The sequence below is a fragment of the Ochotona princeps genome, chromosome 23 (assembly GCF_030435755.1).
Source record: "Ochotona princeps isolate mOchPri1 chromosome 23, mOchPri1.hap1, whole genome shotgun sequence".
Taxonomy (NCBI): domain Eukaryota; kingdom Metazoa; phylum Chordata; class Mammalia; order Lagomorpha; family Ochotonidae; genus Ochotona; species Ochotona princeps.
The window spans coordinates 32,556,182-32,582,054 of NC_080854.1; the positions used below are offsets into that span (position 1 = coordinate 32,556,182).

General features: G+C 45.9%; 1 protein-coding gene across 2 annotated transcripts in view; it reads right to left on the minus strand.

The window, feature by feature from the left end:
- The window catches only part of TRIO (trio Rho guanine nucleotide exchange factor), a 288,966-nt gene that overhangs the window by 146,729 nt on the left and 116,364 nt on the right, over positions 1-25,873 (minus strand). For both annotated transcript variants that reach the window (XM_058680114.1, XM_058680113.1), the window contains exons 4-8: positions 20,406-20,598; positions 18,247-18,759; positions 16,764-16,886; positions 13,200-13,391; positions 4,069-4,200 (exon numbers count right to left, since the gene is read on the minus strand). In XM_058680114.1, the coding sequence (XP_058536097.1) occupies positions 4,069-4,200; positions 13,200-13,391; positions 16,764-16,886; positions 18,247-18,759; positions 20,406-20,598 (1,153 nt within the window). The remainder of the gene's footprint in view (positions 1-4,068; positions 4,201-13,199; positions 13,392-16,763; positions 16,887-18,246; positions 18,760-20,405; positions 20,599-25,873) is intronic.

Below are 25,873 nucleotides of genomic sequence, written 5' to 3' on the forward strand. Positions count from 1 at the left end.
ATAAACGTGTGATTATTCCAGACCTGTGGCTTGGTCCTAGCTGCGCTGCACACACTGTAATCAGATGCACAGACAGGCACACACAAACAGAACCCACGTGTACACACACATACCCATACGTCACAGTTTTATATGTAGGCTGAATAAAATAAAAATAATCACTTATCTAATGATTTCACAAACCCAAATGTTGCAATACAAAGAGTTAAAATTTTAAAAATGTACTTTCTCATAAGCTAACACAGTAGATACTCTTCTTGAGTAAGCAAGGCTATGGTATGAATATGGTTTGAGAGTGTTCCCCAAAGGCTCACGTTCTAGAAGCATGGTCCTCAGAGTGGCACTATTAACAGGTGAGGCCTAGCAAGATAGTTATGTCAACAGGGATGTGCCCTTGGAGCAGCGAGCAATAACTGAGGTCTCAGGACTCAGCTGAGCCCTGACTTCCCACCTCCACCTGCAGGCTTGCCCTGTCCAGGCACGCCTGCCTCGCTGGCATCCCCCACGAGCTCCCCCAGAGCTGGGCTGATGCTGGCCCTGTGCCTCTGAAACTGCGAACTCAACAGATTGTTTTTCTTTACGAAATTACCCAAACTCAGGCATCTGATTATGGTAATGAAAAAAAGACTAATACAAAAACATGACAATTTATCTTAAATGACATAAGTAAAAATTAACTGTAATGCTAGGATGTCTGAAAAATAAAATGTAAAACTAATAATCTTCTTTTAAGATATCCCATAAGAGGGAATATAACAAATCATCATAATAGAGCATGATTTTCACATGCAATTTTAAAGTCTCAGTTTTTAAAAAAATCAACAATTCACAGTAGATAAAATATGAACTTACACCTTCTCACATGCTAACAACCCAATTTTACTTCACAACTGTAAAAAACAAATTTTAAAGTAATAACAATAAAGATGCTACCATTTAAAAAGACATTTTGATGCTATCACAGTATCAGTTAACTATCAAACTACAATCAAACGAAAGCATTCACACTAAACAAAGAGCTGCTCCATTTCCAACTCACCATTGCTTAACAGGGCAAAGGCCATTGAAGACCCAACCGGGCCCAGGCCGATGGCTCGGTGACTAAACCCTCGCCTTGCCTGCACCAGGATCCCATGTGAGTGGTTGCTTCGTGCCCCAACCGTCCCCTTCCCATCCAGCTTCCCGCTTGTTGCATGGAAAAGCAGTGGAGGATGACCCAAAGTCTTGGGATCCTGCATCTGTGTAGGAGACCAGGAAGATCCTGGAAGAAGCTCCTGCCTTCAGATGGGCTCAGTTCTGGCTGTTGCGGCCACTTGGGGAGTGAATCAATGGTTGGGAGATCTTTTGTGCTCTTTTTCTCACTCTGCTTTTCAAATAAATAAATGATCATCAGGGGCACATAGGCAGAGAAAGACTAAAAATGTTCTACTTAGAAGGCTGGCAAGATACACTGAGTAACTTAACACAAGGTGCTGGACAGCATCTAGGGGCAGAAAAGAGTCCTGAAGGGGTCTGTCGAGAAATCTGGTCAAAGGGATATGAGAGTTTCCTGTACTGAACTACCATTTTTCTGTAAGTCTGCAACTATTTAAAAATTCAATGTAAAAGGCATTATGTTCTACTGACAGTATTTCCAGTTCATCCAGTCCAGCTGTTATCTGCTTGACTTTATGGTTCAGTCCTTAGGTTAAAAGTTGTGGTTGAAGTGCTCAGCCCAAGAAGCTGTTTACTTCTTGTCAAATCACTCTGCATTATTAATGTTAATGTAAATTAAATGAAATGACACCATAAGTAAGCCATGTTCCCCTGTCAAGAAGGCCATCTTTACAGAAAGAAGTGGATAGTCAGAGATGGTATGCTCAGCTAGAATCAGCATTGTCAGCAGGCAGGCTGATAGGTCAGCAAAGCTGGAGAGGACCCCAGTCAGTTCAAGATGATTCCACTCTAAGTCAAGCATCTTCTTGGCTGGTTATACAGGCCAAGGCAGTAACCTAGTTCTTGCCAATCACCGTGTGAATCAAGGCTATTCAGCCCCCATGGCCTGACAAGGGCACGCATCTTGCTGGCTAAGACCACAAGTGCAATCAGAGAGGCTTCAGAGAGGAGGCTTCAGGCAAGCAGACCGCAAAGGCCTCACTGCCTGAGTAATGACACGGTCATTCACATTTCGTATTCTAGGTCAAATTAGAGACTGCACAGAGATGGCGCACTAGGGACTTTGGCAACTCTCATAATCATGAATCAATGTGACACAAAAAATTGCAAATCTGTTTGATTTTTCAGGCTTACAATGGAAAAGGCCATCATTTTAACAGTTGCTAAAAAGCTAGACAAACAAATTAGGAAAGAAACAATGGATGCAAATGAAGAAATACACTTTTCAACTCTATAAGTTATGTAAAATAGTGCAGGAAAAAGAACAACTCTGACAGGCACACATGCACACACACACAAAGAAAGAAAGAAAAAAAGTGACTTGAAGAAGAAACAATTAGATTTTCACACTCATGAAAGGAAGGCCAGAGCACGTTCTGAACAAATATGGCTGTGTCGTGCAATCCATTTAGTCTACCATGAACACCAAAGCGTCAAGAGACCTTGGGGCCAAGGATATCAGAATAATAGCCGGTGAGTGAACTGTGACATGTACTGCCGAACTGAAATGTAAATGGTCAATCTTCCCCACAACTCTAACAAGGGTGGAGGTAGTTCTTGCCAAGGAAGGTTTAGATTTAAATACGGTAAGCATGTATTAAACACCAGGCCTTTTGTTAAGACTGTGAAAAGCACCCTTGGGGGCAGCGTTGTGGTGGAATGCGTAAGGCTGCTGTCTGCAACACTGACGTTCCTTGTGGTATCCCCGCTACTCCACTTCCAACCTAACTCCCTACTAAGCAGCCTGGGAGAGCGGAAGATGGTCCAGACCCTAGGTCTCTGCCATATGACAGAGTCGACAACTCTCAAGCCTTCCAAGCTGTGGTCACCCCGATGGCTACCGCAGCACTGCACGATGACGGGGAACGCGATCCACCTGCCTGGGTTCACACTCTGCTCTGCCAACTGCTGCCCTGGCACAGCTCACTTCAACTCTTGAGCTTGGGTTTCCTCACTTATGACAGCAGGGTCCAGAGACGATGCGCCTCGGTGTTGTGAGCATGACGTGAGTCACGCACCAAGTGCTGACAGCAGGCCTGCCGTGGCAAGAGGCAGCAGATAACAAGACAGAGCAGCACTAAACAAAGTGACGCATACTGAAACGATAAAGGAAATGCCAATCGGAGATTTCTGCAATGTGCCTGCAAACCAGCTGTGCTTTACAATCCAGAGCAGCAGGCCTAGGTAGGCTCCCCTTCTGCTCCACAGCATTTCATTCAGGAAGACGAACCCGAGTTCAACTTGACTGAAGAACACAAAATGTATGATCCTTAAAGGTGTGTCAATAAGATTAGAACTCTTTTCAAAAGATTAAAATTGGGCCCGGCGCAATAGCATAGTGGTTAAAGTCCTCACCTAGCATGCGCCAGAATCCCATATGGTCACCGGTTCTAATCCCGGTGGCCCTACTTCCCATCAAGCTCCCTGCTTGTGGCCTGGAAAAGCAGTCGAGGACAGCCCAAAGCCTTGGGACCCTGTACCCACATGGGAGACTTGGAGGAGGTTCCTGGCTCCTGGCTTTGGATTAGCACAGCACCTGCCGTTGAATTCATTTGGGGAGTGAACCATCAGATGGAAGAGCTTCCTCTCTGTTTCTCCTCCTCTCTGTACATCTGATTTTGCAATAAAAATAAATAAATCTTTTTAAAAAATTAAAATTTCCATTGATTTTTGTAGATGCAAATATGAGCACTCTAAAGCAGCTCTATAAATGTCACAGGTCCATGACATGGGCATGCTACTGACTGCTCACCCCCTTGCCTCACCACACAGCCCGTCCCCACACCCACACACAGCACAGACGTGTGGACACATAGGAGTTGAAATGTTAAGCAAGCAAACCACAGTTTCATCTCCAAATTCTTTCAATTTCCAGGGCTAGGACCGTGCCATTTGCGCAGAGCGGCCTCATACCTCGGAGTAGGCCAGGGTGATGTGCTCGTACACGCCCTGGTGGTGGTGAATGGCATCTTCCAGGTCCTGCAGCTCCGAAGGCAGGTCGACCTCTCCGCAGGCTTTGCACCACGAGTCCACGTTGCTCATATACTTGAAGGTGAGAAAAAAGGAGACAATGTTGCTACCGAGGGTGCCTTACATTGAAAAGTGGGTGTTTTTAAAACATGGGTTTGAAAGTCAGAGAGCGAGGGACAAACAGTGTCAGACTGCCATCTCAGGTGACAATGGCATCATTTCTTAATTGTCAACCTGCCCGCTAGATCGCCCACCTCACACTCAAAGATCAGGGACTGGCAGGCATGGTCTGGGGCCTGGGGAAATACATTTGCAAAAGAAAGTCTCGGGGAGGTGCAGCCCTGGAGCATGCCTCCAAGTCTTTCAGCCCATCTACATCTCTAACTGCTCCCACTTCAGCAATGCAAGCAGAAAAGCCACTGGGCCCACCACTCGGCTCCACCACAGCTCAGCATCACATCCCTGAGGAGGCAGCTTGCTGGGAGCCGCTTCCCAACCTTACTTTTTCCTTAGATTAAAATGCTAATGCAATGGCTGAGGCATCTAAAACCATTTACCTATCCATGAGAGAAACAACCAGTCTACTTGGCTATCCTTTCTTTTTTTCTTAAATTTTTTTACATTTTATTATTATTATTATTATTATCATTTTATGATACAGTTCCATAGGCTACTGGCATTTCCCTTATCCCCGGCCCAATTCCCTCCCCCCAACCTAGTTCCTCTATATCATTACTAAAATCTAGTTCTTCATATATGTCCATCATTGTGGGCATGGACAATGGCAGAGAGGCCAGCATCCTATTATCAAAATATAGTAAACAGTTTCATTGTTAGTCCATCTTTGTCTGGAAGTAGAAATGCATACTACGTTGTATCCTCACATCTGGACGTTAGTCTCCATTTCACAGCTACTGTACATCCCATCAAATGAAAAGTCATCCTTTCAAACAGAACTCCCGATCGAAACAGACCACAGGACAGAAGTAAGCGCCTCAACTGTGAGCCTGGGTAAAGACTTCCCAATCCTATAGGTTTTTGCCAGCTGCCACTTTTGTAGAGGGGAAGGCTCTGAGCCACACCAGGCTCCTGGCTGCTGTTGGCTACTTAGGCCTCCTTCACTGCTCTCTGCCACGCTCGTCTCTGGGACTCATCAATAGCAGATAAATCACTTCCAAACTTCCTTGGGAAATGCCGACACAATCCATCATGGCTAAATGTCAAAGACAAGCACAAATTAAAGAAGCTAATTCAATTATGTCAAATAGCTGTAATGTTTCCCTGGGCTTTAGCCTCGTTCATGCTGCCTCCTCTCCAGTCTATACAGCAGGGAACACAGAAAATGGCTACTCAAAATTCCAGACAGAGGTGAGCAATCATTCTTTTAATGTTTAATGAGAACATTCTCCCAGCTAGTTCTGGCATCTTTAGGACCTGAAAACAGACAAATTACCCAAGTAAGAGCTGTTTACATAAGTAACTTTATAAATGTGTTGGTTCAGAAAAATATCTGCATGCAAGTCTCTGAACTTGAGCCCGGTTCATACGGTGTAAGTGCCACCTGACACCCTGGCCGCAAATAGGATTAAACCATCACACGCTCAAGGAGCATTTACATTGTCCTCTTTTACGGAGTCTTCCAGACATCAAGGCCATGGAAGTGCTAACACAATGGCCTACACTTCTCCATTGCCCACAAAAATGCACACATGGTAACAGACATGTTGCTAAGTATTTCTTGGGTACAATATTGTGTAAATGTCAATTAGGTCAGCTGGATGACTCTAAGAATTCCTAAATTTTATTTTGCTTTTTCTTCTGTTTTTGTACCTAATGCAGATTATTAAATTACTGTAAATCTTTTTCAAATATGACTTGAGAAAGGGTATTTATCACCATTAATAAATTATTAGGTTCAAGTCAGCAATTAATTGCTCCTGGACAGTGGTCATTACAAAACACCCAAAACAAAGAAAAGTTAACAACATATCATTAAGAGATACAAACACTTCTCACAGAACAAGGCTGAGATTCAGCTATACAGTATTTCATAACATAATGAGTGAAGGTGTCAAACGCTAACCTATCCCTGTGCCTGCAGTGAAGAGTGACTTAGTCCTTAGGACACTGATAACACGCAGCTGGAAAAACTATAGCTTGGTTCTGAATATACAGGAAAGATGACTTGCTACACAGAAATCTTACAGAAAGGAGATTCTGCTCATCTAAACTCACTGGTTAACACAGTCCAGAGACAGAAATAACCCCGGCGAGGGCTTTCCGAGGACATGTGAACAAACCCTGTTGTCAGGTCGTAAATATAGGTTTATCCTAGACTCCAAAGCACGAGCCACAGGCCCTGGCTTCTCTCACACTTAGCACCCAAAGGCCCATAGACTCAACGTCACCCATCCAGCAATCTCTACTCAGAGACACAGCCAGAGAAGAGGGTGAGAACAGGAATTCCACAAGGAAAATTTACCCTGATCTCAAGTTTGGTGTCTAATTCAGCAAATGAACCTACAGAACAGAACTTGTGAAAGCCTTTTAATGTGATCTCATGCATTGTAAATAATCATAAATAGGGAGCTGCTACGTCTTCCTGAACTATTCTACCCTACACTTCACCACTCCTCCACCCAACCTGCAACTTCCACGCCCCACTACGATCACACTGAAACAGAATGACCTGCGAGGAGTTCGATGCCCAACCACTCCTTGGATCGCCTCTTCCCGACTGCTACAGCAGGAGGCTTCTCACTACAATAAATCTTGCTTTGCTCACTGTTTCCATCCCCGTAGAAACTCCTTAACTTGAGACAAAAACTGAGACAGCCTTCACTGCCCTGTCACAGCACCCCTGGGGCCTAGGCCTCCTGCAGAGCCTGATGTGCAGTAAACAGCCATGTCAAACAGCAGCTACTATAATCCAAAGTGGCCAGAGAGCAGCTCACTTAAGCATCTTGTGCTTTAAACACTCAGGAGATCAAAACATGTGAACACACAGCAACTGACTGAACAAGATCAAAGAAAGGAAAATGCAAGAGAATTAAACACTGCTTCTTGAGTTCAATCAGGCACCTGCTTAAGAACTGGAAGTTCAGATGCTAGGAAGAATGGAAATTTCATTTATAAAGATGTTGCTAAATAAAAAAAAAAGTCAGTTTACAAAATTAAGGGGAGCAGATGAGGAATCTAGTTTTACAAGAATTCGATGGGGCCGGCACCGTGACATAGCACTTCCAATCCAGCCTCTTGCTAATGCCCCTGGGAAAGCAGCACACAATGACCTAAGTGCTTAGGCCACTGTATCCACATGGGAGGCTTCCGGCTCAAGCCTACCCATCCCTGGCCACTGTGGCCATTTGGGGGAATGAAGCAGCAGAAGGAAAATCTCTATTCCTCCCTCTTCCCATTTCTTCTTCTCTCTGTTACTGCCTTTCACAAAATTAAATCTTTGTTTAAAAAGTTTGTAGGGGCTGGTATGATGGCTCAACTGGCTAATTCTCTGCCTGCAAGTGCCAGCATCCCATATAGTGCACGTTCCTGTCCCAGCTACTTCACGGCACATCTAGCTCAGAGCTTATGACTTGGGAAAGCAGTGAAGGATGGCCTAAAGCCTTGGGACCCTGCACCCATGTGGGAGACCTGGAGGAGGCTCCTGGCTCCTGGCTTCAGACCGGCTCAGCTCCTTACTCTTGAGGCCATTCACAGAGTGTACTGATGGATGGAAGATCTTTTTCTCTCTGTCTCTCCTTCTCTCCATAAATTTGCCTTTCCAATAAAAGGAAATAATTTAAAAAAAAAAAGCTTTACAAAGAGGATAGCTGGTTAGCAGATTGCTGTTCATTTAAGCACCTACTGCATTAATCCCCATCTTAGGGGTGGAGGTGGGCCGGTTCCCGCCTGGCAGTCACTTGCCCCTCTTGCTGGTACCCATTATCTCACCCTGCACAGGGAATTATGGAACTAACAGAAACTGTATAGAATGCAAACTTTTAAGATATTCATGTAGAAGGATTTTATCCTCTGGAAAAATTGACACTGGCTGAAAATTTTTCACATACACAGACATACATACATGGAAATTCAACCTGCAGAGTTCTTTTTTTTTTTTTTTTTTACTACTACTCATCTTTTGTCTTATTTCTAGAAAATATTATCTACTTTTGTGCTTTCATTATCCCTCTCCCTCTTTTGGGGCTCCTCCTCTGACCAGGGAAATCACATGCTAGAAAAAAATTTCCATATACGAACCAAGAAAACAGCCCTGCCATCTCTATCGGAGGTACTCAGAAAAGGCAGGTCCAATTTGAACCAAGTGTGCCAAGGACCACTCTCAGTACTTAAACCTGTTTTCTTGTTGCCACATTTTTTAAATAGCCCATTTCCTTTTCCATGACAAATTTTCTTTCATTTTTAACCTAAGTCAAGAATTTGGACTATGTTTCTGATAAAAACTTTTGTGAATAAAATAGAGTGAAATAAGGTTAAAGTGGGAATGATTACATGTGTGCTACATGCCTTAGCAAATCCAAAAGAAACACCAGAGCATTCTTATTCCACTTGGAATTTTCCAACTATGATAGTTTTCCAAATAATACTTACCACTTGTAAAGCATGCTGTAAGCATCACCTATAAATGCTACTCTAAAATTTGCGGAAGGTAAAACTTTATAAAGAATAGCAATGTCAATGCAAAGCAGTTTGGTAGGATGCTGTGAACCACAGGACTTAGCCAGAGGCCTGCGCGAAGGTCTCACCAATCAGTGCCCAGCCAAAGCAGCAGTGCAGCATCACCACCAGCCCAGTGCAGCCCACTGGCAGGATTTTTTTTAAATTAATTTATTTTATTCAAAGGCTGATTTACAGAGAAAGGCGGGAAGCGAGAGAGAGAGAGAGAGAGAGAGAGAGAGAATGTCTTCCATTTTCTGATTTACTCCCCTAATGGCTGTCATGCTTAGACACCTGGGCTAAAACCAAGAGCCACAAGCTTCATGCAGGTCTCTACATGAATGACAGGGGCCTAAGCACTTGGGCTGTTCTCCATTACTCTCCCAGGACCATTCACTGGAAGTCGGATTGGAAATGGAGAGCAGTTGGGACATGAACTGGTACCCATGTAGGACGCTGGCTTCACAGGCTTCTCCCAGTTTAACCACTGTATCACAAGGCCAGCCCCCAGTGGGCTGACATAAGGATGAAATAAGATTCCATGTTAAAGAGCCCTATAAACATTAAAACAGCTAGGCAAATACTAGTTGCTGCTTTATTTTGGGCTCTTATCAAAGGAAAAAAGCTGTTAAAATCATAGATAAAACATGTGGTCAGATTTCTGACTCACTGAAGTGCTTCTATCAGCAGAAATCTGTTCTAGGGCTCTAATGCAATAGTCACTGGCCACCTGTTGCTGTGAATCATGGAGACTATGAATGATGTAACAAACTGATTATAACTCTTCTAAAATTATTTCATTATTTTATTAGTGAAAATTTTTTTACCCTTTAGTACCTTCCGTGGTCACAGTGACTGGCTGCTACTGTCCTCAGTGCAGTTCTGCTTTGCTGCTTTTGGTAGTCAAAACTGGAGATTCTCAGGTAAAGTGGTATCAAGTCATTTTAATTCTTTGGTTTATCAAAATATTACGCTAATAATTGCGTTGCGGGGCTGGCACTGTGGCGTAACATGCTCAGGTTCTTCTGGCTGCGGTGCCGTCATCCCACATGGTGCAGTTCAAGCTCTAGTTGCTTCACTTTTGATCTGGGTCCTGCTCATGTGCCTGGGAAGGCAGCAGAGGATGGCTCAGGTCCTTGGAAAGATTCAGGGGAGGCTCTGTGCTCCTGACCAGCTCAGATTCAACTTTACGGCCATTTGGGGAGTGAAACACTGTATGAAAGATCTCTCTCTATATAAATCTGCCTTTCAAGTACAAGATAAATAAATCTTAATAAAGAATGACATGCTGTGAAGCTTTCTTAATATAAACAGACCTTCCAGTGGATACACCGCATAGCCAAGAGTGAAACCTCTAACATTGTGCTCACAGCATCCTATTTGCAAACTGCTTTTGTCATCCTAAACTGGGAGTGCGAGAACACGCGGGAGATGAAGGTGCTGCCATCTCTGGAAGGCCTAAGAGCTGCTGCTGTCATTCTCCCCTAATTTCACCCCCAAGATTTAGGTTTCGGAAGTCGTAAGGAAACACCAACACAAAAGAATCTACAGAGCTGGGGGTGCAAGGGTGGCAGTTGACCCTTCATGGAAGGCAGCTTCTGGCAGAACACCAGCTGTGAGACCACACACTGGAGTTGGATGCTCCCATTAGCAGATAGAATTCCTCATGGAAACTCTTTGAGTGGGGTTCAAACAGGGAGGTAAAATGGAAATCTAGGTTATGACATCAGAGTTCATGGTCCTTTGCACACGGAGCTGGGATTAAACATAACCAGAAGGCAAAGGATTTAGAATGAGTTTTTCCTGGGACTTCGACTTTAAGTGGGAATGAGTTTGTGACAGCGTTCCCAGAAGAGAAAGTGGCGTGATTTAGGTAAGATCTTCCATGCATCAGAATTCCAAAGATCTTGCTTCTGTTTAGACAACCAGAAGACACAATTTGCTGCTGAGAGTGAGCACATACTTTTTTTTTTAAAGATTTATTTATTTTTATTACAAAGTCAGATATACAGAGAGGAGGAGAGACAGAGAGGAAGACCTTCCGTCCGATGATTCACTCCCCAAGTGAGCCGCAACGGGCCGATGCGCGCCAATCCAAAGCCGGGAACCAGGAACCTCTTCCGGGTCTCCAAAATAGGTGCAGGGTCCCAAAGCTTTGGGTCATCCTCGACTGCTTTTCCAGGCCACAAGCAGGGAGCTGGATGGGAAGCTGAGCTGCCGGGATTAGAACCGGCGCCCATATGGGATCCCGGGGCTTTCAAGGCGAGGACTTCAGCCACTAAGCCACACCGCCAGGCCCGTGAGCACAAACTTTCTATATATCCGTATCCAGATACAGGCATTGAGCACACACTGGACCCTCTTCTAAGACTGCTCTGTCACTAAACTTCTGTTTGGCTTCTCTGGCCACTTCGCACAGAAACTGCAACACCTGTGCAGTTTATGTAAGAGTCCATGACATGCTACTCTCACGAACACATGCTGCTACTCCCTCCAAAATCATAAATTACAACATTCACATTATCCAAATAAAAGCACCTCATGCTCTCTCATCATGGTTTGCTGCATGTTTAAGATTCTTGAAGATGACACACTGCAGGTGGAATGCTCCTCGGCACCTGGACTACTAGATGACTTGCAGGCACCTCAGGGCAGCAAATAGTCCTCCATAGATTTCCTTACAGTTCTGATTGTTACCATGTCTGCGAAAGGGGCTTTCCCTCCTAGTTATGCTTCAGTCAGCCTCTTACGTACGCCTCCTCTGCTTCACATCCATCCCCAGTGTCTTACTGCACTGGGCCCATGATCCATGTATACACTGCCCCAGGTCCCTGCAGGCGTTGCCTTTACAAAACGCACACGTGTGGACACAGGGTGCATCTTCCCACTCGCAACATGTCACACAGGTACATCATACTTTGCACAATAAGGATCAGAGGTAGGCAGAAATTCAGGAAGACAGCGCTAGTTTATGCTGAAAGGGTTCTGTTACAAATCACTTCATGTATGGGCATTTGTCTTTCGTCATACATTTAGGCACACGTGGAAGGTTGGTGAACAGAGGAAGCCTTACATCTCAAGTGCTGGGCTCAAGCCCCTGCTCTCCCTGCGACATGGTTAAGACTCTTCCTATTCTGCTCAGTTTCCTCTCTTGCTTCACAGTTTAAAGGTTTCTAAAGGTTACAGTCTTGCTAATATACAGTATGTACAATACTCCGTCTGGCTGAAATTCCAGGCACCCTTACCGGCACCCCCCGTTTGAGGGGGACTGCTTCTAGCTTGTACTCACGGAACAGTAAACCCCTGTGAACACAGACTTGCTCACCCCAAATCATCCCCAAGAAGGGGATATCAATGATCTTTCCTTTTAAATAAAGCAACCAGCTGTCCTGTCCCCATGTATGCACCTTGCTGCCAGTCTAAAGTGCCTATGCTCTCTGCCCACCTATGCAGTATGCCCACCTGCACAGCACGCCTATGTGTGCAGCCAGCCTTACATAAATCAGGTCTGAGTTCTAAGCAAACCCCTTTCCCCTGCTGCCTGCACCATGGGTGTGTGGAAGTGTAGACGTGTTACTGGCATTCATCCCATGTCATCCGGCAAACAAGATACTTTGGAACAGTGTATCTGCAAAGGAAGCCCAGGTGCGGTCGGGGTCCACATAGACAATGCATCGTGTCAGACACTGAACCGTGCAGCCCAATCCTGGCCAGTGGGAACCGCGCACAGTGTGCTGGGCCTGCTGGAAATGACATTTCTCTGACATCAAGTGGTGAATGAGGACAGCCATGCCCACTCTACCTTCCCAGGACTGTGTCACTGTGGCATACACATTGTTACCTTGAGGTGAGGCCACACAAGCCCCAGAGCACACCATCTCTGACACTGTTACACCTCAGCAAGCCCCTGTGTTAAACCACAGGCAGGCATTCGTTAACTCTGTTCCTTGAAGCCTATGCATCCCTAACAAACCATGAAGGGAAGTGAAGAAGAGAATAAGGAAGGTAGGAGAGAGGAGGAGTGAGAACAGTAAGCACCACTTATAAGTACAGGCTTAGCAATTCTAACCTGAAAATCTAAAACCTAAAACCTTTTGAGTGTCATACTAGCACTCGTAGTTTTAGATTGATCTGTAAGGTCTGCACAAACACTTCAGGATCTGAAAAACTTCAAAATCGGAAACGTTTCTGGTCCCAAGTGTAACACCATATCTATTATAGGCACCTAATACAAGAGATAACATTTATATAATAAAACAGCCCTCGCAAGCATATACTTTTATTTCTACTTTACAAATAAAAAATACAAGAAAGATTTCCAAGGATTTGGAGCCTACTGAGGTTCCTGGGGGAGGGGACACTCTGGCTACTCACTCCAGAGAGGGGTTCCAATCACTGACCTTCTCAGCCTTCTGGTGGAAAATGGAGGACATGTCCAGCAAGGTGCTCCGCTCATCCAGAGCGGCCGCAAACGCCTTCCACTCCTGCTCCAGCTGATTGGCAATCTGCTTAATCTGCTGAGAGGCGTAGTGGCCGGACTCCACCAGGCGGTTGGCCACTGACATGATGCGGTTGATATTTACATACACGTTCTGCAAAAAGGGCGGAAGCAGCGCACAGTAAGGGCAGGCACAGCAAGGGCAGGCACAGCAAGGGCAGGCACAGCAGGGGCTCCTTTCTAAGAAACCTGCCCTGCTCTTTGTAAAACACAGTCCAGTGACAGTCATCCAGTTGCTAATAGTGGAATCATCTGATACACCCTAGTCCACACAGTTGCTCTTTGGAGTTTCATCAACTGGATACTGGATCCAATTTCTATTTTTAAAATTATTACATTACAAATGAACTAGCTGAAAGGCATAATTGTTAAGCACAAAGCAATCAAATACACAAGTGGGTGCACACAAATATACTATTACTCACTTCTTGGCTTTAAAAACTGAAAAAGGTCCAGATGGCAAGCCAACTGACAGGCAGTCACGCAGAACGAAGGGACCCAGCAGTTCAGCTTTTAGCTAGAACCCAGAAACTGAAAAATATGTACTTAGCAACCAAAGGCTATTTGTGTAAAAACAAGCTCTCCTTTCTAAATGAGCCCAATTCATCTTTTTGGTGCCAATAAAAAAAAATCTATAAATGGATTCACTTTCTCCCAGGAAAATGAATTGAGGTAGAAATATAACAATGCTATGTTCCAAATTTTAAATAAAGCTTTTCTACCCTGTTAAAATTCTTATCTTCAAGTCTACCAGTTTACCGAAAAACAAGAGAGAGGAGGCTTTCAAAAAAACAGCAACAAAACCACCACTCTATCTGAAAAAGGAGTTCTCAGTGTGGTATTTCCCCGTCCTGTTGCAATCTCTTCAAGGCTCGGCTGTCCACCTGGGCGGTTGCAGTGGTTTGTGTACAGTTGGAGCCCCAGAACTCTCGTGTTCCAGGTTAGGACTCCAGTGTGGCTATGTGAGAAGTGATGGGTCTTTAATAGGAGGGGATCAGTGGGAGGCAACTGAGGTCACTTGGGATGCTGGTCCTTTCAAGGGGAGTTAGACAAGAGCGAGGCTGCCTTTTGAGTGGTCCCTGGCTTATGGCTTGCACTCACCCTCCTCCACGCTCCTGCCATGAGGCCCTCCCAGAGCTGAGCTGTAGCAGGATCCTCCAGAACGGTGATCTCGACCTCTTCTTTATAAGGAACCTAGCCTCAGGTAGTTCATTACAGCATGGGAAAGCGGGCTGAGGCAGCAGAGGTCAAGGGCAAGTGTGCATACCACCAACAAAGCCTCCTGCTCTTCCCAACCTCACACTCATTCTCTCTGTGATATGGTTGCTGGACAGCTTCTCTAAATGTGTTTCCCAACATCCCAGCCAAGTCTGTGGCCCTAAGTAATCACACATTTTCCTCCCTTCCCTCTCCGCTGCTCTGACTTCTCTGGACCACTCTCCCACAACTTCACACAGCTTCCTCACCGTGCTGTGGGGGTCTGCAGCTCGCCCAACTAAGTCTCTTAAAGAACTCACTTGTCCATTTCTTCTACGCACATCGTCTTTTTTGTCCCTTCCCTCTCTTTCTGATCTAAACCAGAGCTGGAGGCTCTATCAGTCTGGGTTTAGGGCACTGTAAGATTGGGTCTATGTTACTCTACTGGGCTGTCTTTGAAGGTTACTCAGGCAACAAGTGCCATATCTGAAATGGCAGGGGGTTAAGACACTTTCAAGAGGTTGTGACAGTCAAGGTCAGGATCATCTGAGCAGACCCCACTGGCTTTTGTGGCACTCACACTGTACCTTGTGTCCTTTAAGTTCGAAAGCAATGTCTCTATACGCTCCTGCACTTTCAGTTTTGTCCCTCCTGATAACAGAGCACTGGTGACTAGATTTGCTAATTTTGTTTTCTCTGTATCCTTAAAGAGGACACACCAACTCAAAAGATCCATTAGGAAGCACACCAGGAGATGCTCTGATAGGACCTGGAAAGCAGCTATGCTTTTGGAAAGCTCCACTGGGGGGGACCACCAACTGTGCCGCCCTCTTTTGGTTTTTTAAGTACAGGTGGCAGATTCTAGTTTCTTGCAAAACTTTTATGCTACATGTCATTAGCAGCACACAAAGAAGTATGGGGCACACAACCTAATTAATCAGCTTATACATGAATATGGAAATGTACAACTCCCTACACCAAAACCAGCCAGCATAGATTCTTACCATCATAGCTTTGAACAATGTTTGATACAGTAGAAAGAGCATAATTGTTGGTAATTCTTAAAACATTTTCTTTAAAAATTGTCAACTTTTTGTATTTCACATTTTCATTCTGACAAAAATTGTTCAAACCACTACAGATAACAATAAGGGCCGAAGGTTGATGGTCCTTGTTCTCTATACACGGATATTAAAGGTTAGTGGAAATTTCTTCAACAAGAGTGCAAAATGAAAAATTTCCTCAGCATTCCCAACGCAGCAGCATACTAGCGAGATACCACGTGTTTTTAAATGAAAATTGTAACTTAGAAAAGTCTACCAGGGGAAGAAAATACACATAGACCTTAACAAATGGATATTACCCAGAATTTTGAAAGTCTTATTTGCTTTAATTGATCTGATCACATCCCAGAAAACAAGTATAGCCCTTACTGAGCACTTACTATAAGGCCTGCGCTTACATATGCCTTAGGTGTTCAGAGCCAGTGACGCAGTGCACACTGACCCCAGCCTACTGCTTCAGCGCTCTGTAACAAATGGCACTGGGCTTCACATGGTGCATCCGCACAAGCATGGCTTAAAGCAAAAAAACAAAACTCCCTGCTCCTGAAAAGGAACTTTCCAGAAGCCTGTCTTCAGAAGTAAGCACACATAGCCTAAATCCAACATTTACTTTAATTTTCTTATTTACAATAACTGTTAAGAACCTAACAAAAATGATATTCAAAATCCAATGTTACTTCTTTTTTTCTCTCATGAGAAATCTTATGGTAACCCTGCCCATTTTACAAGATTCTGAAACCCCAGGGCATGCAGGACATTAATGTCAGAGAGCCAGGGGTCCTGGGCTCCAATAGAGGCCACACCACGGTGCTACTGTTCAACAGGGACGGGGAAGTGGAATGCACCCCTGGGGAGGCAGCAGCCGGATGCTGCCAAGGTACTGCACCGCACCAACAGAGCAGAACATTCCAGAGACTCACTCCTTCCCTGGGAGGCCTTCCGGGCTTTCAGCAACCCCCAGCGAGGCTGAGCCCAGGAGAGCACACCAAAGCCGCCAGGAATGGGTTTAGATTTCATAGATCGGGTGGTTTGCCTTTTTAAATTTTTGTTCAACTTCAAACAAGGCTCTGTAATTAACAGTCACGGGAATTGCCTACACCTGAGCCTGGGCTGGGGCAGTCAGAACAACCCCGAAGAAGGCCCATCTACCCAGCCGGAGCGGCTTAAACCTCCCACCTGCGGTCACTGTGCCGCTGCTCTCTTACCATACAATTCATGGCAAAATGATTGTGCTGTGTCTGGAGCTCCATGGCATGCGGATGGCTGGTCCCAATCTCTGTGTAGCTGTTTAGAAACAGACCCTTGTTGTGTGTGATCCAGTCAAACATCTGTCAGAAGGAAAAAGACAAGCTGCAATCACTCAGAAAAAGAACGATGGATGGTTGTCGCAGGAAGGGGCGTCTTTGACATCCCAGGGGTTGTATGGGAACAATTTCTAACAGGTCAGCAGTTCGAAACTTGCAGAACATACAAGAAAATCTTACCTAACATTCGTCTTACAGAGGAGGATTGAGAAGCAAACAGAGGTATTCACATCCCCAGGGTTGATTAAAAATCCTTAACCCAGCCTGCCACTATGCTCAACAGCTTCATTTGCCACACTGCTCTTCAATTTAGAGCCTGTTTGGTAACACGAGGGATTTACGGGCCGCTGGGTGAGTTCTGCTCCATCTACAGAATACCGACAGTAGCACCAGATGACGGAAACATTATGTTTTTAATGTAAGAAGCACTGAAGGCTGCGCAAATGCAAACAATAAAAACTCACTGTGAAACTAAAAGGCACTTGGGGAAAAATTTAACCGTAACACATATTTCTCTTACAGTTCAATACCAATGGTGCTTAGACAAGCATGTCAATTAAGGAAATAGAATTGACTATTAGTCAGCTTTGCTACCATGACCCCAAGCAGAATCCCTGAGACAGTAAAGTGATTTTCTAGTCACCAGAAGGAAGATTTTTCTAATGTGTTCGACAAGATACTACCTAAAACAAAGGATGCTGACAAATATATTAAAAGCTTGCCGAACACAATGGATTTTCACTTTTCATTGGGTCCTTTTTATATCAAATATCCCTAATGTAGTTTTTTACTTTAAAGAATATTTTTCTCAATCCATGAACTTAAGAATGAAAAACCAGACCAAATTCAGGGCTTGCAACACCTTCCTGTTTGTGTCTTGTTTTCACAGTCTAGGACTGACGCAGCCAGTAGCTGCCCACGGGTTAGTCTTGTCCATAAGAGACAACACAGCACATCACCACTGCCTGTACTGCACGGGAACAATGCCATTTTAATGCACTACTCACCTTCTGTCTTTAAAACACCATAATAGATCTGAACAGTGCTCTGTCACTGGATTTGTATGAATACACAAGCAAGCATGAACAAAACACACATACGCTGTTATTGCTTTCAATAACATAATCTCATGGAATTTTCACAAATATCATTCTGGTCTAATAGGCATCTTTTCTAGCCAGACCAATCCACCAGTGATTTAAACTTGAAATCTCTAAAGTAGCACCAACGACAGCAGCTGCAGGTCAGGTGGAGTGCTGACTTTGAAATGGCCTCTCCCAGCTTACAGCCAAGGCAGTGGACAGAGGCTGGCTGGCCTCCACCTGTCCAGAGTCCCTGACACAAGAAGCTGCCCTCCGCGTCTTGCTCAGCTCCCCCGCGTTACCTTCTCAGCGTCCTGCTCAAACAGCCTCAGCTGAAAGCACTGGTCCAGCTTCAGCTTCCTCACGTGCCACATCTGATGCAGGTGCTGCCGGGTCGAGTGCAGCCTGTCCAGCATGGTGGACACCTTGGGCAGGAGGTTTTGGAGATCTGCGTTGCCTGAGCCTGAGTTCTTTTTGGGAAAGCTATCACTGCTCTGAATCCTCTGCAGCAGCTTCTGCCCCTCCAAGTCCAAGTCCTCGATGGGAGCCTTAATCACCTTCTTCTTCAGCTGGGAGTGCTCCTCGATCATGTTCCGGGCCCCCTCTAAATCCTGAGGCAACTCCTTCTTGGCCAGCATGTCCTGAAGCTCCTCCAGCCGGGACAGCATGTGCGTTGCATTGCTAATGTAGTCTTCAAAAGCAACTCTAATTTCGATCCATTCCTCGTGGTTGTATTCCAGGCAGCCATCAAACTCAGGAGTGAGCTGAGAAGGGTCAACTACTTTGGTGAGGCCTTCTAAAGAGACCATGCTGGTCTTAAGGGAAAAAACCATGCATGAGAACATAAGCCAGTCTTAGGGTAACACATACAACATGCAGGCTTTAGTCACAGGTCTTCACAGTAAAATATTTTTATAGGAAACACAACATACCCAGTTCTGGCCCCTTCAAAATGAATGATAATGAAAAAAGGATTAGCAGCACAATGGGAGATAAACCAGTATACTAACACATACATGTTAGCTGGAATATGTAAAACGAGCCATGTGTATCTCACAAGAACTAGAACAATTAGGTTTCTTTCTAAAAATGTGAAAATCAACTCACTCTCTTAGCTGCACTAAACCAGAGAACACGCTAAACTGCAAATTCAGAGCAGACAATTCAGGAACTTGACTTTGGTCAACGCATCCTCTACACAGTCTCCCTCCACCCATGCCATCCCAAGAGACACCTGCAGCGGCTCCTACTGTCTCCTGCACGTGAGCTTCAAGATCCTTTTGGGTGCTACCTCCCTCTAAGCACACAGACGTGCATGCTGCTTTAAATGATACACTGCAGCTCCAATGAGATCATTTATCTTGCCTTTTCCACTTCCCATTAAGTTAACAGGTAATGAGACTTCTTTAAAATCTAGTAAGCAGCCAAGTGTTAGCAAGGAAGCTGGTGGAGGCTGACGTCACAGGGACCGTGTCAGTCATGCCTGCTGAGGCTCTGGGCAGCCCTAGCCCAGGACCTGATCTGCACAGGAGTAAGCTTTGACTCTGCTCAGTCCAAGCTGGAGATCCTAATCTTGCCCCATACACACCATGAAGCAGATGGATACCAGCCTGATGCTACAAGGAAAACATAAGCCAAAGGTGGATATGTGCAAAGGCAGCAGAGAAGGCTCAGTTCAGCCTCATCTCTGAATTCCAGCCTTACAGAAACCCAGCACTGGCACCTCTGAACTGTCTGCCCGAAGCAGCAGCAGCGGTGTTAAACAAAAACAAGAACAGAGCCCAGGCTGGCTTCCACCCCAGGGCTGTGGCCTACAAGGTTACACTAAGCTCCTTGCTGGCTTATCTACGGCTTCTCAGTAACCCCCAGGGAGGGAGCCGCTCACAAAGGGAGGCGCCAACAACAGGAGGCAAAAGTAGATTCCTTAAGAGTCCAGAGGGACATCAAAAGTAGACTAGAAAACTTGCATGAACTCTATTGCCAAACCATTACTTTTAGTTAAAACATGTATAATTAAATGCATTTCAAAATTCTGCATCAAGAAAATCTCTAAATCACACTGTCTTCCAAAGCCATTTGCTGCTGCGTATGACAAGGACTTACTGATGTCATCTTTCACCTAAACTTCGTGAGTGCAGCTTCATATTGAAGCTAAAACCAAACTCAGATTTTTGATAGAGAAATACAGAAATATATTTAGAAACCCAAGTGGCACATGGTGGAAACACGCTGGGAAGCACAGCATATAACCTGAAGATGAAGAACTACTAACAATCCCCCTTACTTGGACAAGGAACGCAACCATGTCATTTTCAGCATAACTGGTTTGACATGTCATGTGTATAAAAGATACTCAGTTCCTGTTTAAAAATCTATTGGCAGCCTCCAACGGTGAGGCTACGCCAGCTCTTAATAAACCACACTGCTGGCTTAGTGGGTCTGGCCACGCAGGGGAAGTTACCTCAAATTCAAACTTAGAACTGCCAAAATTTGTTCTCTGCTTCTGCCAGAAGTTGTCTGGCTTGATGATGAGGGCGACATGGATGCAGCAAGGGAAGGACTCCTGCAGGATCTTCAGCAAGGGCTTGATGGAGTCCCACTTGGATCCGCGCATGTCCACGATCACCGTGAAGCCGCGCTTGCACACCTCCTCGCTGCGGAGCAAGAACACACACTGAGGGCAGGCTCTGTCCCAGGAGCGCCACGGGGTCCAGGGAGGGGCGCATCCTCTCCAGCCTCATGTCAGGAAGCAGAGCGTGCACCAGCCCAGCTAGGAACAGCAGCATTCAGGGACAGACACAGCTAAACACGCTGAACTGCACAACTGACCAATTTTAATTCTGTTTATGGTTTTGCGCCATGGCTGCTCCAAGGGGAAGGATACCCACTGTGCCCATTTCTCTGCTCTCTGAGGTATGATGTAAATATGCATGGGAAAGGTCCTGGGAGAGCAGTAGGCACATGCTGAGCCCTGTGGGCATGCAGAGCCCAGGTGAGGACAGCCGTTACCCACAGGAATCGCAGGAGAATGACCCCTCTCCTCCCATGGTGAGAACTTTTCAACAACGTCCTGTGTTGTTCCCTTTAGCTTATCCCTGGCTGCTGCTTCTGCTATTTTACCGTCTCGTAGGGCAGTCCTGGCATCCCAGGAGTTCCTGGGGGGCTCTGGAGGGCGAATCTAGTCTCAGTGGTGCTAAGAATGCATTGGTCTTATTCACTTAGTAGCACACAACAGCTGGCCCTTAGCACAAATTAACATGGTGCTAGAAGTCTTTATATTCGTGTTCATGTCTAGCTCTATTAACTCTGTACTTCTGGCTATGTGGAAATACATGTAGGGTCTTTTGGCAAAAAAGAATAAACAAGAATCAAGGTGTCCTGAAGTAGTCTTGCTGGGTGGTAACTTCAAGCACACAGGCTTCACGCTGGCCTCTGAACGGGATCTCAGCAGACCCAGCCGACACCTGCACACTTACAGGTGGGCTCCAACCGTTCAGGCTGCGGAGGCCAGTGCCAGCCGCTAGCCGAGTGTGGCTGCCTGCGAGGTCTCTGCAAATAAACCTAGGACCTTGCGCCTCCCCAACCAGAACATGAGGCTTTCACATGGCAGGGACGTACTGCAATGACAGGAAAGACATTTGCCACTTAAAAGTACTTCTCGCAAAAATGGCAAAAGGAAGGGCAGGATGGAGGGAAAAGGAAAAGGGTGGGAAGAAAGGGAAGGGAAGCCCCATTAGATTCTTAGAAGTGTATCTACATAATTAATCTCTTCTCTGTATTAATGCCACATTTAAAAAAAAAGGAGAAAACAGAATACTAACTGCAATCCCTAAGTAATGTTATAAAGAAAAAAAAATTGAGCCAAACTTAAAAACAATTTTATGCTTGCTGTTTCCTTGCCCTCCCCTCTCCTCCCACACTCCATTCTCTTTCTTGTGACTCTCCCCACAGTAAGTGGATCCCAAGCTTCGCCGATACACAGCAACAGCAGTATAAGGAGGGGCATTCCAGAAATATCGCGAAGCCTCCGTGGCCTGGGCCTCCTGGCAAGCGGCTCCCAGGTAAGACACAGTGTTAAGGCCACAGGGGCAGCAGCCCAGCTCACCGCTCAAAGGTGGAAAACTGATTTTTGCTGATCACCCCCATACAAATGTGATGCACACGTGAACGGAGAATGAGTGAGCACTGGGCCCAGATGTGCCACATCTGCTGCTGCTGCTTCTCCCCAGTCCTGGACCACAGCCCAGGGAACACCACACGCAAGGACATGATTTCTTCGCTGTTCTCCGTCACAAAACCTAGAGGCAACTGAAACTTCTAGGAATCTCTCCCCAAACCTGGAAAAATCAAGCATTTTGGATCTTCTTGGGTTGGAATGGGGCGTGCGGTCCTACAGAAACTCCTGACGCAGAGGGCTGGGGACAGACCCGTGTCTGCAGCCAGGTCCGACCAAGGCAGCCCGCTGTCCTGCTGAGGCCTTCTGCTCTGAAGCGCGCCACAGACAGACTACAAAGCAGAAGCCCTGGGCTTTGTTTGTTTTATTAGTCACCGTTTGGAGCCTGCACTTTCAGCATCAACCTTCACCAGCACAGCAAGACAAGTTCCCTTACAGCCTGTCTTCCTCCGCCAACTACAAAGCTCCCCTGCTTCAAAGGGGCCTAAAAGGAATCCCGGGTGACTCCAGGCTTGAACAACAGGAACAAGAGAGAGGGCAACAAAACCCAGAGTGCGCTGGCCTCGCACAGTTCACAGGAGGATTAACGAATTCTCCTTCCTCCAGGGTCAAACCGTTACCACCCAGTAAGGAAAACAGCACACGTGCGGGGCTGCGAGTGCGCAGCCTTTCAACCACCTGTCTTCATCACGTCAAAGCCATCACCATGAACATCCTGCCATCGCTGCATCCTGCCAACAGCCCTGGGCTGGCTCCTCAGCCCATGCAGCTAACGAACACAGCCCACTGCCTACACGTGAAGGCTTCTCAGCTTCTGCTCTACCTGGGAGAAAGCAAACGGTGCTTTTTGGGAGAATGTGACTTATTCCCAAGCTATTTTAGTTAACAGTCTCATATCATCTATGGGATAAAGAAAATCTATATAAGACTAAGTGCTATTCTCTGCACAAGTCTCCAATAAGCAGAAAGTCTGCTTTCCTGAGCTCCAGACTGAAGAAAGGCCATTCCTGTGCCCATATGCATGAATGAATCAATGGAAGATCCCATATTATTTCATTAGCAACAATAGACTTGGGGTGATTTATTCAAGCAGCTACCACTATAAATCATTCTACAGACGGCAACATGTCCTAGAACAAAATTAGCATAAAATACAATCCCAGCAGAGAGAATACTAACCACCCACAGACATGCCAGGCATGTTGCACTCACCGCTCTCACTCCAATGACCCAGCAAAACGTGCTGCCGCAACGTGTGTCTCCCACTGACGGAACAGCAAGTTTCCTTGCAAATTCAGGCAATGGGCTCACCTCCCTATTGTTCCAGCTCTGTGTGTGTGTGTTTTAAAAAGCAAGGGGGCAGTGATCCAAGCTTAATACCTAAACTCCCCCAGGTTGCTCAGATCACATTTATATTCAACCATGAGACAGTCTGCGAGGATCTACAAGAAAAACAATGTGGCCTCGGAAAAGCACACAGAAAGGTGACTGAAGGGAAACGGGACTGCAGAGAAAGAGAAGGGCCCATGCTTTCTGTGACAGCTGCTACACACGAGGCGCTGTGCGGGTGCACATCAACAGCCTCACTCAACTCTCCAGGACGCCGCGGTGCGCAGGTTATCATCACACGCACACACCACCAAGCCAACCGAAGCAGTGAGCTTACCCCAGTCCTAGGGACTCTCACCATCAGGACACGTTCACACAGTGACAAGTGGAACAGGATCCCTGTGGCCACTAGGCTGTGCAACAGCCACAGGGTTATCTTCAAGTCAGAGTAACGGACAGAGAAAAGGATCTCACAGATCCCTAGGTCATACACACCACTAGCAAGCTGCGCTTACACGACTCTGAAACCACAACAAGCAATCAAGATTCACAAACTACGGACAGAGCTACTCCTAAAACACACCACATAACACGAATTGCTGCTGCTGCAGTTTGCTAATCCTGTTATTTGACCCAAGTCATCCAGCAGCACTGCCGCTGCTGAGGGCTGCCCGGAGAGGTGAGCCTGCAGTACCAGGTGTGAGCAGCAGGGGTCTCAATTTCTCTTGACTTCTCTCTGGACTCCTGGTCAGATACATTCAGCAAATGAATCATTTACAGGTTAACTCCACCTCTCTCTCTCGTTTTTAAGATTTTATTATTTTTATTGGGAAGTCAGATATACAGAGAGGAGAAGAGACAGAGAGGAAGATCTTCAGTCCATAGTTCACTCTCCAGGTGGCCGCAACAGCCGGTGCTGAGCCAATCCGAAGCCAGGACCTTCTTCCAGGTCTCCCACAAGGGTACAGGGTCCCAAGGCTTTGGGTCATCCTCAAGTGCTTTCTCAGGCCACAAGCAGGGAGCTTGATAGGAAGTGGAGTTGCCGGGATTAGAACTGGCGCCCATATGGGATCCCGGCACGGTCAAGGTGAGGACTTTAGCCACTAGGCTACTGCATCGGGCTCCACCTCTCTTTCTTGTGCATAAACCAAGGGTAAGCAAAGCAGCATTTGAAATTGTAAACACAAAAGCAAGTCTAGGTGGTGAAATGAAGTAATGAAGGGCCACTGTACATACTCACTGTAAATAAGCAAAGTTGGGTATTTGGGATTTGTTATAAAATACTCTAGGGGAAAGGAGAAAAAGACACAAGTGGCAGAAGTGGCCAGTGCTCCAGCTCGGCAAGCTCTGCCTCAGGCCGGAAGGCCAGCCACCACCCTTCTATGTGGGTATCGCACTCCAAATGAAGAAACACACTTAAATCACCTGAGCACTAACTTCAACTTAAAAAAAATCAAGCTATGTAACAAATATCTCAGTTGTCAGAGATTTTTTAAGTACATTGTCCACTGTATTCCTCTACTTCCTTTTCCATTATCAGCACAGAATGTGGTAAATAGAAACTTCCTAAGTAGTAGCCATAAAAAATACTGTATTCCTAAAGGACAACGAGCGGTAAAACACACACACACAACTCTAACTCCAGTTGCTCACCAGTCCATGAAAATACCAGAAACCAAGGAAAAAGGATAGTTCCTTTCCTTATAAAGAATCCTATAAACATAAGAGCTCAGGGACACCCTTGTCAGGTTGAAGCAGCTCCTGCGGAACTTCCGCTTCTCACTGGGCATGGCCATCATCTCAGCTAGTAATCACCCACACCGCCCAAGAGCGCTGTCAACCTTGTCAGTACTACAAGAGACCTAGGACGCTGGCCTCAGCCTTCTGAAACTATACTGCCCAAGACCATCTCACATCACTGCCTTGTTCAACACACCCCTTGCAGTCGCTCCCCAGGCTGGCCCGAGACAGGTGACCGAGTTGTCTAGCCCACGTCCTGACTCAGGCTCTCAGGAAATGCCCTGTCACGCTGCTACGGATGCTGTTGACTTCCTTTCTGGAAGGAAGAGATGCCTGAAGACTTCTCTTTCCTCCTCGGGAAGCACCCTCCAGCTTCCAACACACAGCACCCTCCTTCCACAGGCGTGACTGCATGTCTGGATTACACCAGAGCAGAATTCTTCTTTAAATAATTAAAAAAAACCTGAAACAATTAAATGGACATACTGATGTAGAGGTGAAACATCCTCTACCCACGGTCAGTTGTCTCAACAAGTAATCTCTCAGCAGCATATTCTGAGAAGCGGGTAAACTTGCCCAGGTAGCCACAGGACACATCCCGAGAGCTCACAACTCCTCTCGCAGGTTCTACTTGTAAGATGAAACATGAGTCAATCCCCGGGCTATTACTAATGAAATCTCAGAAC